This window comes from Garra rufa, chromosome 10 (assembly GCF_049309525.1).
Source record: "Garra rufa chromosome 10, GarRuf1.0, whole genome shotgun sequence".
Lineage (NCBI taxonomy): Eukaryota > Metazoa > Chordata > Actinopteri > Cypriniformes > Cyprinidae > Garra > Garra rufa.
This window is the reverse complement of record NC_133370.1, coordinates 42,154,093-42,171,583: the sequence shown is the minus strand read 5'-3', so window position 1 is coordinate 42,171,583 and position 17,491 is coordinate 42,154,093. Positions and strand designations below refer to the sequence as shown.

The 17,491-nt window shown below is 46.6% G+C and overlaps 1 protein-coding gene across 1 annotated transcript in view; it reads right to left on the bottom strand.

The window, feature by feature from the left end:
* LOC141344171 (structural maintenance of chromosomes protein 6-like) overlaps positions 1 to 17,380 on the bottom strand; it is a 96,188-nt gene extending 78,808 nt beyond the window's left edge. Inside the window, exons 1-5 of the mRNA XM_073848959.1 lie at positions 17,360 to 17,380; positions 12,978 to 13,097; positions 12,700 to 12,817; positions 1,690 to 1,795; positions 1,468 to 1,604 (exon numbers count right to left, since the gene is read on the bottom strand). Of these exons, the coding sequence (XP_073705060.1) occupies positions 1,468 to 1,604; positions 1,690 to 1,795; positions 12,700 to 12,817; positions 12,978 to 13,094 (478 nt within the window). The 5' untranslated portion in view covers positions 13,095 to 13,097; positions 17,360 to 17,380. The remainder of the gene's footprint in view (positions 1 to 1,467; positions 1,605 to 1,689; positions 1,796 to 12,699; positions 12,818 to 12,977; positions 13,098 to 17,359) is intronic.
* Positions 17,381 to 17,491: the final 111 nt, after the last annotated feature.

Sequence of the window (17,491 nt, the reverse complement as noted above, 5' to 3'; positions counted from 1 at the left end):
TGGTTAGGTTTTCTTCAAGCTGGCTGGCGTCAGGGTATCAAGCAACAAAATTTACGATGGGGCCTCTTTTGGAATTTGGGTCTGAAGAAGTGTTTCCTGTTCCGTCTGCTCCGCCATTCAGGTCTTCTGCTCTGCCATGGAGGTCTCCTGTTCCATCTGCACCACCCTGGTGGGCTCCTGTCACGTCTGCTCTGCCCTGGTTGGCTCCAGCTCCGTCTGCTCTAGCACCATTACATGGACCTGGCCCTCCATCTCTCATCAATTTCTAAGTATTTCCTGAGTCTAGTTTAGTCTTGTGTCTAGTCATTTGTGTCTTGATTCCCTTGCCTCATTTTGTCTGTTTCGCCATCTGCCTTTGATCTCTCGCCTCTCTGGATTAACCCTTCATCTTGCTGTATCAGACTCTGTTTGCCCATAGATTGATCCATGTCTGTTTGAATTACCCGTTAGCCTAGTCCTTTGGATTACGTACGCCACCGACTGACCCTCGTCTGTTTAACGGATTACTCTTGCATCTTGCCTATGCTGTACCCGTCTGCCATGTTCGCCCCCTTGCCTGTTTATGACTATGTCTTTGTTTCCAAATAAAAGGTTGCATATGGAACCACCCTCTTCTCAGGGCTCCTTGGCTCACCGTTTCAAATATAGTGTATAATGTTACAAAAGCTTTATTTCAGATAACTGCTGATCTTTGTATCATTCTATTCATCAAAGAATCTTGTAAAAATGTACTCAGCTGTTTTAAATATTGACATTAATAATAATAATAATAAAATATAGCTGCAAGCAGCAATTACGGGGCCAAGCACTCAAAGGGGAAAATGAGGAGCTAATGATGGCAGGAACAGCAGACCAACTGCAACAAGATGTAAAAGGAAGCCATTTTAAGATGATTTTAGTCAAAACGATAGAAAATTGACGTAGAACGCCTACTGATATAATTTAATGGCTTATTAGCTTTGACCAACAGGTGGCGCTGTTATCAAATCAATGTGGTGTGTTTAGTGTGAGGAGACAAAGGATTCAGAGAATTTTTTTTTTACGGTTCAAAAGTTATTAGCAAAAAGAAAGTGAAACTTTGGACAAGTGGTGGCGCTACAGAGTTTGAGTTAGAGACTCTAAATTGGCTATGGTGACATTTCAGACTGTCCTCTATCAGTGTGCCAAATTATACAACTTTTCCACAAGCGGTTCTATGGGCTGCCATAGACTTCAAGAGCGGAAGAAGAAGAAGAATAAGAAACACAACGGATACAATAGGTGCCTACGCACCTTCGGTGCTTGGCCCCTTATTATTGACACTAAAGACTTGATCTTGGTGGGCAGAAGATACTTTAAAAAACATTAAAAATCTTACTGTTAAAAAACTTTTGACTGGTAGTGTGTCTTTAACTCAGAGTCCTATTCTAAACTACTCAAGTAAGCGAGTGCCTGAAGGTGAAGTGTATGTATTCTGTATTTGTATACCTGTTTCACTTCTTAGTTTATATGTCCGTATTCCCTCGCTGGAGATACGAAGATCTATGATGATGGACTTGCCAAATACTTCTGGCTTATATGCATCATGACCCCTGTTTTTCAGAGTGATGGACACATCTGCGGAACTGAATAATCCAGACACAAAAACAGTATGAGAGACATAAACAGACTGTGAACACATGCAGAGAAAACCAAAAAGGTGTGTTGTACCTCTCTCCTTCCTTAACAAATCCTTTGAGTGAGGAGCCTCTGTTAGTGGTGAGCGCTTTACCACCCAGGGCTACAATCAGAGCTGTCAGCACGGCACTTTTTCCACCTAACAAACAAATACACATGAAACAAATAAAAAAAACATAAAATGTTTGCCATCATTGACAACAAGCAATGACAACAGTCACAAAACTTTCTTGTTCCCTTCCGGGAACTCAAGCTGCGTCATCAAACGCTTTGGGGAATGCCATTGGCGAGCCGCACTCTGAACGTAGTCTGCAACCAATCAGATGACGGGAGTGACGTCACAGGCGTGGTGACGTAAGCGACCAGGAAGTATAAAGCACGTGCGTTTGAAGCCGGCGTCAGCTTTTGTCATTCAGCGAGAGCGCTCTACAGTATGTGTGTCTGTCTGTTACATATTGCTGTTTTTCCGTGCCAGTTTGCACAACTTTTATTTGAGATATATGTCAACCAAGAAAGGGGGAAAGAGTTTCTAAGAAAGCGGTTGAGCAGCCACACAGACGGTGTGTTCCTCCTTGCTAACGTTTCATTGTTGGTGGGGATACACACAGTCTGTGTGTGGTCTGCTTGGGTGCGGAGCATGCACAGTCAGCTCTGGAGGGGGCTGGCTGCCCGCAGTGCGATCGTCTTCCACTGCGGGTGCTCCGTTCCCGGAAGGCTCTCTTTGAGGAGGGAGCCTTCGCTAGCGTTCCTCGCGGGTCTGGCCCCGTTTCCGCTGAGGCGGAGCGGCAGCTGCACTTGTGGGGTTCGCAGCTCGATCTACTAGAGGGAATGGAGACAGGTGATCCCCTATCTCCTTCCTCACCTGGTGGATCGATTGACCTCCTACTGGATGAGGAAGCCCGCACCGCGGTTCCTTCCCTCCAGGTGGAGGAGTCGACACTTCTCCTGTCTTCCTCCGAGGAGGTTGATGTGGAGAGCGTTGCTGATATTGTACAACCGCCCCCCGATCGCCTCAGTATGAGGAGCTGCTGGAGGTGCTGGCTAGCACGGTAGCCAAGCTTAACATCAGTTGGCCCGCCGAACATGATAATGAGCCGCAGAAAAGCAAACTCGATGAGCGTTTTCTACGGACAAAGTTAGCATCTCCAAGACGGAGCCTTCCCTTTTTCTTTTTTTTATCTGTCGCCCGGTCTGGCATCGTCCTTGAAAGCTCCGTCCTTGCCCTCCAAGCCGCTTAAAACAACCTCGGGTTTGTTGGGCAAGGCGTACACGGCTGCAGGTCAGGCTGGTGCTTGCCTTCATACAATGTCTATCTTGCAGGCATACCAGGCTGACCTGCTTAAGGAATTAAGCAACGGCGAGGAGGTTAATGTCACAGAGATGCGCCATACTGCAGATCTTGCTCTCCGAGCCACCAAGGAGAACGCCCGTGCTGTCGGGCGGTCTATGGCAGCCCTGGTGGCTGCGGGGAGGAATCTGTGGCTGACCCTGTCCGAAATGAATGCCCCGCTGCAGCCCTCTGGCCTCTTTGGTGACTCTGTTGACACAGTAGTCAGCAGACACCAGGAGGCTCGTAAGCAGGCGGCGGCGTTCCAGCGATACCTCCCTCGCCGCGTTTATTCCTCTGGGGCTGTTGAACGGGAGCAGCCCCAGCCGTGTACCAGCTCCTCACACAGAGAGGCTCAAAAGAGGAGTGTTGCAGCCCGTGCCCCTCCAGAGAGACCTAGAGGGAGGGGTCAGCAACACTCCAAGCCGGGGGCTTCTAAGACAAGGCCGGACCTGAGGGTTGTCCTTCAGTCAAAGAGGTCCTCGGCTAAACGGCCCTGACTATTGCGATGCAGGGCCAATGAGGGCAGCCCCTCTCGGGGAGGTTTGTGGTTCACCACAGTGCATGGTGGCCGCCCCTCCTCGGGGCCCTCAGGAGATTTGTCAGCTAACCCTGCCAGTGTTACAGGGCGTGGCAATCTCCTGCGTACCATCTCCTCTAGCTCTTCTGCCCGGCATCGTAGCGGAACTAGAGGTTTTGCCACCCCCACGGGGGTCTCCAAGGCAATCGGTTCAGGTGTTTCCTGCCAGTCAACTGTTACAGGTCACCAAGTCATTGCCTCAAATAATACCAGAAGCCAGTCTCGAGAGGCTGGTTCCCCTAGTAGATTTTCTGGCAGCGTGGAAACTACTGCCGAATATATCTGCATGGGTCCTGCGCACTGTAGAAAAAGGATACTATATCCAATTCGGCACTCCACCGCCACCTTTCAGCGGGGTATTTCCTACTCTTGTAAGCCCCGAGCAGGGTCTGGTAATGGAACAGGAAGTAAAAACTCTCCTGAGGAAGGAGGCCATCGAGGTCGTCCCTCCTCAACGCAGAGAGTCCGGGTTCTACAGCCGGTACTTCATTGTTCCCAAGAAGGATGGGGGGCTGCGGCCCATTCTAGATCTGAGACAGCTGAACAGCTCAGTCAGAAAACTGTAGTTCAAGATGTTAACTGTCAGCCATGTCGTGTCTCAAATCAGGTCCGAGGACTGGTTTGTCACGATAGATCTAAAAGAAGCGTATTTTCACGTCTCCATCCTTCCTCAACACAGGAAGTTTCTGAGGTTCGCTTTCAGGGGAAAAGCTTACCAATACAGAGTTCTTCCTTTCGGCCTAGCACTCTCACCCCAAACTTTTACAAAGAGTGTGGATGTTGCACTGGCTCCTCTACGACTCCAGGGCATCCGCATACTCAACTACATAGACAACTGGCTGATTTTAGCCAGCACAGAACAGTTAGCGGTTCAACATCGAGATGTTGTTCTCGCTCACATGAAAGAGCTGGGGTTGAGACTCAACACCAAGAAAAGTGTGCTTTCTCCATTACAGAGAACCACTTATCTAGGTGTCGTTTGGGATTCGACCACGATGCAGGCACGAATGTCACCTGCTCGGGTCGAGTCGATCCTCACTGCAGCCAATGCGGTCAAGCTAGGCCTGTCACTCACTGTCAAACAGTTCCAAGTACTGTTAGGTCTTATGGCAGCTGCATCCAACGTGATTCCTTTTGGACTGCTGTACATGAGACCGCTACAGTGGTGGCTCAAAACCAAGGGGTTTTCCCAGAGGGGGAACCCGTTCCGCAAGATCAAAGTCACGCGGCGATGCCTACGTGCCTTGGACATGTGGAAGAAACCTTGGTTTCTGTCTCAGGGCCCGGTGTTGGGAGCTCCTTGTCGCCGCGTCACGCTAGCGACAGATGCGTCTCTCACCAGATGGGGAGCGGTCATGAGTGGCCGCTTGGCCCGCGGTCTGTGGAGCAACCACCATCTGACCTGAGAAACCGTCATGTGCTGGTCCGCACCGACAGCACTGCGGTAGTCTATTACATCAATCACCAGGGGGGTCTGCGCTCACGCCCCTTATACAAGCTGGCGAACCAGATCCTCCTGTGGTCGCAGGGAAAACTCCTCTCTCTAAGAGCAGTTCATATCTCTGGACGTCTCAACGTGGGAGCAGACGTCCTGTCGAGGCAGGGGCAGAGGCCCGGGGAATGGATGCTTCACCCAGAAATAGTGAAGCAGATTTGGAGAGTGTTTGGCCAGGCTCAAGTGGACCTCTTTGCGACTCAAGAGACATTGCAATGTCCCCTCTGGTACTCTCTAGTTCCTCCAGCTCCTCTCGGACTGGACGCTATGGTACAGATGTGGCCGAGGCTTCGTCTGTACGCCTTTCCCCCGATCGCTCTGCTCCTGGGAGTTCTGGAAAGAGTACGCCGGTCTGGAGTACGGCTGCTACTAGTAGCCCCGTACTGGTCGGCCCGAGTATGGTTCTCGGACATAATCGCCCTCCTGGACGGCTCTCTCTGGGAGATTCCCGTCAGGAGGGACCTCCTCTCCCAGGCCGGGGGTTCAATTCTTCACCCCCGCCCGGAGATGTGGAAACTATGGGTGTGGCCCCTCTCTCAACTGAGGTTGTTGAGACCATCCTTCAATCCAGAGCTCCCTCTATGAGGAAACTTTATGGCCTTAAGTGGAACTTGTTTGCTTCATGGTGTCATGAAAGCCGTTTAGACCCAGTTCACTGCCCGGTTGGTACAGTACTGGAGTTCCTGCAAACTCGCCTTTCCGCAGGGCTAGCCCACTCCACCCTGAAGGTGTACGTGGCGGCTATATCGGCCTACCACGCCCCTCTCGGTGGCCTCTCAGTGGGTAGAAACCCCTTGGTCATACGTTTTCTCCGCGGTGCACTCAGGTTGAGGCCTCGAGTGAAAAAGAGGGTCCCCACGTGGGATCTCGCTGTGGTGCTCGAAGCTCTATGTAGGCCTCCATTTGAGCCTATAGAAGAGATCTCTGATCGAATGCTTACTATCAAGACAGCATTGCTTCTTGCACTTACCTCTCTCAAGAGAGACCTGCAGGCCCTTTTCAGTGGCCCCCTCTTATATTGACTTTGCGCCCGGTTTGGCCTAAGCCTTTCTCTACCCAAGAGCTGGGTATGTTCCTAAGGTCCCGTCTTCAGTACCACAGCCAATTACACTTCAGGCCACTGGACACATACGTCCACAGAGCTGCCATGTGGTATAAATCAGAGCAACTTTTGGTTTGTTACGGCCCCCCTAAGAGGGGGTGCCCTGCTTCAAAGCCTACTATCAGTAGATGGATCGTGGATGTCATTACTACTGCTTTCAAGTCCTCTGGTCTCCCATCACCGTTGGGAGTCAAGGCTCACTCCACCTGGCGGTTCCCCAGACAGAGGTGTATTACTATTCTCATTCTGGCAATTCCCAGGCAGAATTTCTCTCTTGTGCCCTGGCATGATTACCAGGCGCACTGTGTCATCCCTCTTTTTCTGGCAGTCTCCCAGATAGAGGCGTATTACCACTCTTGTCCTAGCGATTCCCCTAGGCAGAGCTCTACCTCTCCTTGTCCTGGCAGTTCTACCAGAAAGACTCGGGAGAATTTATACTATACCGATTAAGTTTATGTAGAAGCTCAGCAAGCAATCAGGTTCTTCAGGGCCCCAAAACACCCTCAGACCCCTGAGGGTTAAGGATCCACCGGAACGGGGCCCACCCCCAAAGGACGGTTTTAAAATTACCTAAGCGGTCGTGAATCCTGGGGTACCTGGCTTAGATGGAGAAGAAGAGAAACAAAATTAGATTTAGATGAGTGCCATCTTAAATTAACCACTAGCTGTTGGTTTTTATTTTTTATTTATTTATTTTTTTTATTTTATATAATTTATATCTATCGTGAAAATGAACATATGCTCCTGGTATCCTTGATTGCGACGTGAAACGAGGCCGTCCTTTGATAGAACACGTGGCCCACAGGCCATCTTTGATAGAACGCATGGGCCACAGGCCATCTTTTGATAGAACGCATGGGCCACAGGCCATCTTTTGATAGAACGCATGGGCCACAGGCCATCTTTTGATGGAACACATGGGACACAGGCCATCTTTTGATAGAACGCTTGGGCCACAGGCCATCTTTTGATAGAACGCTTGGGCCACAGGTCATCTTTTGATAGAACGCTTGGGCCACAGGCCATCTTTTGATAGAACACATGGGCCACAGGCCATCTTTTAATAGGACGCGTGGCCGCTGGCCGTCCTTTGATAGAACGCATGGGCCACAACCACCCGTCTTTTGATAGAATGCGTGATTGAATACACAGGCCCTCTTTTGATAGAACGCATGATTGAATACACAGGCCATCTTTTGATAGAACGCATGATTGAATACGCGGGCCATCTTTGATAGAACACATGGGCCATGGGCCGTCTTGATAGCTTTGGTATTTACCATAATTACGATAGCGCATGAAGGCAGCATAAGCTGCAGCCACTTGAACCTATAGCGCGTACAGCTGTTTGAAGGACGTATAACCCGCAGGCCATCTTGCTTTAGTAGCTAGCGCCGCGGGTTCGTGTCGACGCTCGGCTCTCTCCGGCTCGGGTTGGCGCGTGTAGCGCGAGCGCGTTGGCGATCAGAGCCTCATGCCGCCGCTTGAGCAGCTCGAGCTCACAGATTCGCCAGACTGAGCTCTAGCCGCTGCTTCTGTCTACCGCCGCCAGCAAGATGACGGTACATTGTTACGACTCCTGAGCCGCAAACGCATCCGCAGAGGGGGAGAACCACACGGTTCACGTTAAACTATGCCGACAGCCGTTTTTAATGAAGTAACCATGGTATCCGTGATAAATCCTGTCATTTTGAGAGAGTTAACGGATCCGCTCCTTGCGAACTGCGGCTGGATTCCAGTTTCACGGCTGTGTGCTGGAGCGACAGCATCTGCGAACTCAGACATGGTAAGCGCTACCCTTTAAAGCTACAGTAAATTATATGATTGGGAGATGAGGAGGTAATTAGTGACGCGACCGATTGAGTCTTCCTGGCAGAACTTGCGCTAGACCTCTCTGAGTGCCCTGGCATATTTCCCTGGCACATACTCTCAGGCAGAGGTGTATTACCATTCCCTCATGTAGTAAGAGAATTCTTGCCCCTCTTGGTCTGGCAGTTCCCCAGACAGAGGTGTATTATCATTCTCTCATGATGCATAAGAGTTTTTACCCCTCTTGGTCTGGCAATTTCCCCAGACAGAGGCGTATTATTACTCTCGTCCTGGCTGTTTCCCAGGCAGAGGTGTTTTACCATTCCCTCATGAAATAAGAGAATTCTTGCCCCTCTTGGTCTGGCAGTTCCCCAGACAGAGGTATATTATCATTCTCTCATGATGCATAAGAGTTTTTACCCCTCTTGGTCTGGCAATTTCCCTAGACAGAGGCGTATTATTACTCTCGTCCTGGCTATATTCCCAGGCGGAAATTTCTTCGTGCCCTGGCATGGTCACCAGGCACTTCTATTTTATCCCTCTGCGTTCTGGCGGTTCCCCAGACAGAGGTGTATTACCACCCTCGTCCTGGCAAATTCCCTAGGCGGAGACTTTTCCAGTGCCCTGGCACGTTCACCAGGCACTCCTATTTATCCCTCTGCATTCTGGCGGTCCCCCAGACAGAGGTGTATTACCACTATCATCCTGGCAATTTCCCCGGGCGGAGATTTTTCCAGTGTCCTGGCACGGTCACCAGGCACTCCTATTTATCCCTCTGCGTTCTGGCAGTTCCCCAGACAGAGGCGTATTACCATCCAAGCCCTAGCGGTTCCCTAGGCACATTTTAATCTCTCACGCCCTGGCAATTCCCCAGGCGGAGACCTTTTCTTTCTCGTGCTCTGGCATGTTCACCAGACACTCCTTTTCCCTCTTGTTCTGGTGGTTCCCCAGACAGAGGTGTATTTCCACTCTTGTCCTAGCAATTTCCCTAGGCAGAGATTTATCCCTCCTGTCCTGGCAATTTCCCCAGGCGGACATTTCCCATGTCCTGACACGTTCCACCAGCCACATCTCTTTCCACCCTTGTCCTAGCAGACACTATGCAGGGATTTGGAATTCTGGGGGCGTGGACCTGGCTCGCTTCATTCCAAGAGGCTGACGCCGGCTTCAAACGCACGTGCTTTATACTTCCTGGTCGCTTACGTCACCACGCCTGTGACGTCACTCCCGTCATCTGATTGGTTGCAGACTACGTTCAGAGTGCGGCTCGCCAATGGCGTTCCCCAAATGCGTTCGATGACGCAGCGTCTCGTTCCCTCAGGGAACTAGGGTTACATACGTAACCTGAGACGATATGTTTTTTATTTTATGTTTTTTAAAGAAGCCTGCATTTATTTGATCCAAAATACAGCAAAATTAGCAAATAAAACTATTAGATTGATTTCTGAAGGATCATGTGACTGTAATGATGCTAAAAAAATCAGCTTTGAATTTGAGGAATTTTAGAAAAAATAATTTCTATGTAATCTACCTTCTAAATTACAGAAAGCCACAGTACTTCATTTAAATTCCTAAAAAAAAATATGTTGTGGATTATTGTGATGCAAGTTCTTCTGGGTCTTTACTAAATAAGTCTGTAAAAGTAATCTTTGGGTGAACTATTCACAGATTATTTTTAAAACAACGATTCAAACTTATGACCTCTTATAACTAATGCAAGAAATATTTCTGTGAGCCACAGTTTACTCATATAGCTTCTATGCTTCTTAATCTGGGGTCTGTGGCCCCCTAGTGGTTTAGACTGTGGAGTACCTATTTTACTGCTTAAATCTATTTTGGCACACAACTCTGTTAGTACTATGTATTAGTATAGTTTAACAAGTGATAATGTACGATCTTCCTTATTTTTTTAACCCGGAAGTAAGCTGTTTTCTGTAAATGTGTGAGACTTACGGTTCATTAACTGCTGTAGAAAAATAACGAGGAGAATAACAAAGTGCAGTAAATGTAAAACTGTTTGCACTACAAACCACTGTGTTCAGAATTAAGACAATACATTAAAAATAAGGTGGATAAATAATTCATTGCAAATATGGCTCAGGTTAAATGTTTTGCTCCGTAGACCCATGAGGACAGTGCACTCGACCCCAAGAGTGCTCCTCGGCCCGCAGGCAGACGAGGAATGGAGGTCTTCCTCTGTCTGGTCACCAGCCAGAACGAGAGGTACTCCGCGGCCCTCAGGCACACGCAGAGTCTTAGTCCTTTGTCTGGGAGTTAGCCAGAGCAAGAGGGACCGAATGACCACTGTCTAGCACTCGGCGGACAGATGGTGTAGGTAGTCCTCGGTCCGCAGACCCACGAGGACAGTGAACTCAACCTCAAGAGGCTCCTCGGCCCTCAGGCACACGAGGAGAGGGTGATCCTTTGTCTGGGGGTTCAGCCAGAACAAGAGGGATCCAAGGCTCGGCCTGGAGCTCGCCAGGACGCGAGGGAATAAGCCATTGTCTAGCATTACGCGGACAAGAGGGCACTGCAATCCCCGGCCCTCGGGCACACGGGGAAGGCAGTAGGGGCCTCTGCGTGGTAGCCAGCCAGCGCATGAGGCACTCCTCGGCCTTATTTTAAGGCAGACGAGAGTCTTAGTCCTTGGTCTGGGAAAGGCCAGAAACCAGAGGGATCGAAATACACTCGGTCTGGTAGCATCCTGCGCCAGAACACGAGGAGAATTAAGCCATTGTCTAGCATTCCGCGGACAAGAGGGCTGTATAGTTCTCGAGAACGATGGGCCTCTGCCTGGTTCGCCAGCCAGTGCGAGAGGCACCCCTCGGCCCTCGGGCTCACGAGGAGTCTTAGTCCTTTGTCTGGGGTTGCGCCAGAACAAGAGGGACCGGAAGCTCGGCCTGGTAAGCCTACCGGGACGCGAGAGTATGAGCCTTTGTCTAGCATTACACGGACAAGAGGCTTTTTAGGTCTGCTCCTCGGCCCTCGGGCTCACGAGGATGCAGGGACACTCCCCGGCCCTCGGGCACACGAGGAGCGTCGTGGCGAAAACGACTTCTCTTCTTTCCGCAGAAAGAATGCGCCTTGAGAAGTCTCCTCCTGGCTAGGGAGGTGGCTGACTCTCTAGGCCTAGCTCGCTAAGCCGAGAGTACAGCTGAGCCTGGAGCGGCTCTGAGGTCAAGTTCATAGTACCTGACGAATGTCAGGGGCGAGGACCAACCCGTGTCAGGGGCGAGGACCAACCCGCAGCATTGCAGATGTCCTAGAGGGGGACACCTGCTGACAGAGCTTTTTAGAGGCAGACAGCCTCAGTAGGAGTAAGTCTTGGCTCCCCATGGAGCTGGGAGACCAGAGGACTTGGAAGTAGTAGGAATGGCATCCGTGATCCATCTACTGATAGCTCTGATCGTGCCACATGTTTTCTTTCTTTCTTTGTGGCCGTATGTGCCCAGTGCTCACACTGGACAGATATACTTCCCATTGGTCGCACTCCAAGAATGGAGGTAATAGAGGCTTGAGACCCCTCGGGGTCTCAACCTGAGTGCACCACCGAGGAAACCATACCGACGAGCCACCATGAGGGGCGTGGTAGGCCAATAAGCCGCCACGAACACCCTCAGGATGGAGTGAGTTGGTTTAGTGGGTTTGCGGGGACTAGTACTGTACCAGCGGGCAGTAACTTGGTCTAGATGGTGTTCGTGACACCATGAAGCAAACAAGTTCCACTTAAGGTTTCCTCGTAGAGGGAGCTCTGGATAGGAGCAGGGTCTCAACAACCTCGGTTGAGAGACCCGAGTCTATGAGTTGCGCCCCCCCCAGGGGCCATACTCATAACTTTCCACTTCTCCATGTGGGGGTAGCAGACCGCGCCCCCAGCTTGAGAGGGGAGGTCCAAAAACCATGGTTGGACTAGCCGTGTCGATGCCGGCATGCTCTTTCCAGAACTCCAGGGCGCACAGCGATCGGGAGAATGCGTACAGACGCTGCCTCGGCCACGTCTGTACTATGGCGTCCAGTCCGGGCGGACCTGGATGTACTAGGGAGAACCAGAGAGAACATTGCGATATCTATCGAGTCGCTAGAGGTCCCATCTTCTGAGTCTCCATGCTTCATCACTTCCTGATGAAGCTTCGATCTCCCGACCGTGGAGGAAACGTGTGACCAGGGGACTCTGCCCACTAACCTTCTTATTCTATTTAGGTTAGTCCCGCGGACGGTGAGACTGCACGAAAAAACAGCAGTATGACCGGGACAGACACAGACACAGAGCGCTCTCACTGAATGACAAAAGCTGCCGCCGGCTTCAAACGCACGCGCTTTATACTTCCCAGTCGATGACGTCACCGCGCCTGTGACGTCACTCCCGTCATTTCATTGGTTGTAAGACATGATTCAGAGTGCTGCCCGCCAATGGCGTTCCCCATAGCGTTCTAGACGCGGCTCGAGTTCCCGGAAGGGAACCACAGTTGAGAAAAGGTCAAGGCTAAATTTCAGAATAACATGCATGATTTATTTTCAACATCAAAAGGGTTAACTGAATATATTCTTAGAAGGAATAATTAGATTTGAACCAGTAGTCTTGTTTTCTAATCTGTTTAGAGCAGAAATACATTTTTGAATCAAATCGCAGTTACTAAAAATTTACAATTTGAGTAAAATAAAATGTACACAGCACAGAATTAACCTATTTCATGCTATTAACAAACAAACAAACATAGAGCAGGACTTACTTCCATTGTTTCCTACGATAAAGTTGATGTTTGGACCAAATTCAAAGGGACCAAGCAACGAGTGACACATGAAGTTCTTTAGAGAGATGCTCTCTATGATGCCCACCTCACCTATGACCTGAAAAACACACATACATAGATGTGTAATGGTACATCACATGCAAAAGTGGATGCAGAATGTGCATAATTTCTCTTATTAGGACAAATAACCACACATAGAGTGTTTTACAGCCAACATTAGCAGTCAAGGCATCTGTACTGTCCTGAGTAAGTCTCACACTCTGTGATGTGCTCATGACATTTCCTCCTGTTTCATCCTCTTCAGAGGGCTCAGGTTGAGATAACCGGCTTCTCTTATCAGGCGTGAGCCTTGAATTCCTCTTCCTCTTCGACATCTCCTACACACATCAAACATTTATCCTTCACAATAAACATACAGTCAATAGAATGACAGCACCGTATCTCATTAGATAAACATGACCACTTAAAGTCATGACACATCTTCTCTTCCATATTAGAGCTGAGTGTTACAGAAAAAAAAACTAAATGAAAAAGGTTGCAAGTTGAAGGAGATGAAAAAGGTTGCAATTGCCTTTATTTTTTATTCCATGGCAAATACTGTATGCATAATACACATTCATACAGTAGCTTTGACTATAGCACAGCAAATTTACAGACAAAAATAGTCTAGGTGTAATATGATATGTTTACTGCAGTTACAGTTGAAGTCAAAAGTTTACATACACCTTGTTAATTATTTTACCAAAATAAGAGGAATCATACAACATGCATGTTATTTTTTTATTTAGTACTGACCTGATTAAGATATTTCACATAAAAGACATTTACATATAGTCCACAAAAGAAAACAATAGTTAATTTTCTAAAAATAATCCTGTTGAGAAATGTATACACTTGATTCTTAAAGGAACCGTATGTAGGATTGTGGCCAAAACTGGTACTGCAATCACTTTCAAAATACTGTAGAACGGTGTTTCCCCTCCTGCTCACCCCCTGACTCGAGGTTGCCAGCTAAGCTGCAGGAACGTTGGCTGCTACAAGGAGCTTCCAAAGGCAAGTGACGAGTCCTACACAGAAATTTGTTTTTCTTCTGTTAATTATGTTTATGCTTCACAAGAGATGTTTTGCGAAGTAATTATCTATCGCAAAAATTTACAGATGGCGATTAGCCAAATATTTCGTAAAGATGTACTGTAGTACCACATTTCAGTCGGAACATAGGTTGTTTTCATACCCTGCTAGTGGTGCGATATAAAGCTTTTTATGAACACATTTAGCACTGCCGACCATGGAAAATCCACTGTGTACGGAAGCAAAGTTAGCCAAACCTAGATGAATCTTACCTGTCCAGGAGAAAATTACCAACGATGGCGTCTATCTTCAAATTCTTCTCCGTTTTCAGCCGTCTCCATCTTTCAAAGGCATATACAAATCCTTGTTTTATTTCCGACTTTGTCACGACGTATTTTGGATTCATAACGAGGTCTTTCAGGTTTCGTAACGTTATACATGTTTTATCCGACACGTTCGTATAGCTAGCTGCAGCTCTAACAGAGATGGCAACCCGGATCACGAAACTCTACTGACTTCGTGATTGGTAGATAGCTGGAGGGTGGCGCCTCAGACCAAAACACAAAATGACAACAATAACATCAGTTGAGGGCTGCAACTCTCACTTTTAAATGACAATATCCTGGCCGGACCACTGTTGTCAGTGATATAAGTATTTGAAATGAACATGATTTCTTAATGTCTAGTGACATGTTAGGGCCATTTTATAATTAACTGACATAAATTTCTTACATACGGTTCCTTTAAAGGTTGTATCAGCGATTTCTAGCCTAAAACATAAAGTGTCAATTTCAGCTGACCTTTCTTCACGATCCGCTCGCTGCCTGCCCCATAAATTGTCTGTGAAAAAAACGCGTCTCTCTGGTCAGCCTAGGGTCCGAGATATGCCAAAAAAACAATCGGTGCTATCAACTATTGCACAGATAAACAAACAGTGTTCCAACCAATCAGCGTCAGGGGTTTGGTGTTGTGGACTTTCCTACTGGTGCAGGGATGTGAGGGAGGCGGAGCGAAAGTCCACAACACCAAACCCCTGACGCTGATTGGTTGGAACACTGTTTGTTTATGTGTGGAAAGGTTGGTAGTGCCGATTGTTTTTTTGGCATATCTCGGACCCTAGGCTGACCAGAGAGACGCGGTTTTTTCACAGACAATTTATGGGGCAGGCAGCGAGCGGATCGTGATGAAAGGTCAGCTGAATTTGACACCTTATGTTTCAGGCTAGAAATCGCTGATACAACCTTTAATACTGTGTTGTTATCTGGATGTTGTTTAGTGATAGTTGTTCATGAGTCCCTTGTTTGTCCTGAACAGTTAAACTGCCCACTGTTCTTCAGAAAAATCCTTCCGGTCCCACAAGTTCTTTGTTTTTTGTTGTTGTTTTTTTTTTTTTTTTGGCATTTTTGTATATGTGAACTAGGGCTGGGCCATATGGCCTAAAAATAAAATCCCCAATTTTTTCACAAAAAAATCTGATTTACGATTTAAATCGATTTTTTCCCCACTACTACTTTTAGCATGTAAAGAAACCCCAGCTTTTCCACAATATATATGGGCACCATATAGTTTGCAATATACATTGCAACTGCATCAGTGATCGCTTTCGCTTTCCACCAGGCCCCATTCTTATCATACCAGACACAGTAAATCTTATATATATATATATATATATATATATATATATATATATATATATTTATATATAGGGTAGGGCTAGGCGATTCTTTCGATTAATTCGAATTTACGTTTTAAGACGATTTAATTTTTTATTAAATCAAGGTATCGCGATTTTTTTAATAATAATAAAAAAAAAAATATATATATATATATATATATAATATTTGTATTCTGAATGGAAAATAAATAACGCGTTCTGGTAAAATAACTAAGGGGACATGATTAGCTGCTTGCTAGCAAGTTAGCCTGTTACATTACAGTACATACAATTTCACTTACCACATAAACAGAGTAGAGGGATGATTGAAGACAATGGCGAATTATTTGCATATCAGGGCTCTAGAGTGCGACCTAATTTCTCAATGGTGGGACTGGTGCGACCAGCCGTTCAAGGGCAAAAAAAAACTACTACATGCGACTATGAAAAAGGAGCACCATGTGCGACTGACCCGACCAGCATATTTGTGTTTGCGCTGAGTGGAGCTTCAAAAGTTTCTATGTGTTTTGCACGTTGACTAATGTATCTCAAGTGTAGAGAGAGTGTAAATAAGAGACTGAATGGGCAGTAGCTTCGTTTATTATAATAGAGCTTTGTGAGATTGCGAACTAAGATGAGTGACAGCTTTTAATCACTTTTAAGGGAGTTTGTAAACGAGATATTGATTTATTACAACAGTTAAATAAACAAGAAGTTATTATTAAGTGACTTACATTGTCTGACTATATTATTTTGTGTTCTGGGAAACACCTAAGTATCTTCTGTAGCTTCTGAAGGGCAGTACTAAATGAAAAATATGATATTTAGGCAAGGTAAGAAATATTTACACATCCTTATTCCATTCAAAAGTTTACACCCTCAGCCCTTAATGCATAATATTCCCTATCACTCAAAAATAAATAAATAAATAAATAACAGCTGGGGCTTATTCAGGTAACAACACAGTATTAAGAATCAAGTGTATGTTACATTTCGAACAGGGTCAATTTTTTTAATTCAACTATTATTTTCTCTTGTGGACTATGTAAACGTCTTTTGAGTGAAATCTCTTATTCAGGTCAGTACTAAATATAGTACTAAAACCAGCAAAATACCATAACATGTCATGTCTGTTATGCATTTCCAGATTTCCTTGTTTATTATTATTATTGGTAAGCTTAGTGTATAATGCAAGTTCAGCTTAAGTCAAAAGCTTACGTACACCTTGAAGAATATGCAAAAATGTTAATTATTTGACCAAAATAGAGAAATCATACAAAATACATGTATGATTCCTCTTATTTCGGTAAAATAACATAGAAAATAACATTGACATGGCATGTTTTGGTATTGTGCTGGTTTTGATTTGACACTGAGTTGTTCTTGTCACACAGACCTGACAAAACTGAAATCACCACTAGAGTACACATTGGTGACATAACTGATCACGCCTGTTCACCAGAGAAAATCATTCTGCTCGTTCGTACGTCGTGCCATGCGCTGCATGCTGTATCATGTTGTATAATGATAGATCAGATATTCAGATTCAGTATTTAAGGATACAAATTCGAGTTGCTTTTAAAATATTCACAAGACCTTTTCCTCGAGTCGAATCAAGTCCAGAGTCATTTTAGATCGAGTCTAAAGTCAAGTCTGAAGTCTATAAAAATGAGACTCGAGTCCGTGTCACTAACTTGAGTGCCCATCTCTGGCTCAGGTAAAACCACAGTCTATGGGTAAAACATACTTCAACTATAATGTCACGTTGAAATTCGCTTTCTGCTAAAATGTTAGCGGACAGGCGACAGAATTTAAAGGTTGATAACAACCACTGCAGACATGTAAAACAGACAAGCAGAAGCTAGTGACTAATGTGTTTGTTAAAAAGTAAAGTGTGAAACAGACACAACATACCAGTACACCCTCCTGCTGCTCCTCGCGCGTTTTTTTTTTTTTTTTTTTTGCTCCTCGCGAGCTTTGACGGAGAGAGATAGCATCAGGTCACTTTCGGTTTGTCTCCACCAATCAGATACCTCTCAGCCAAGC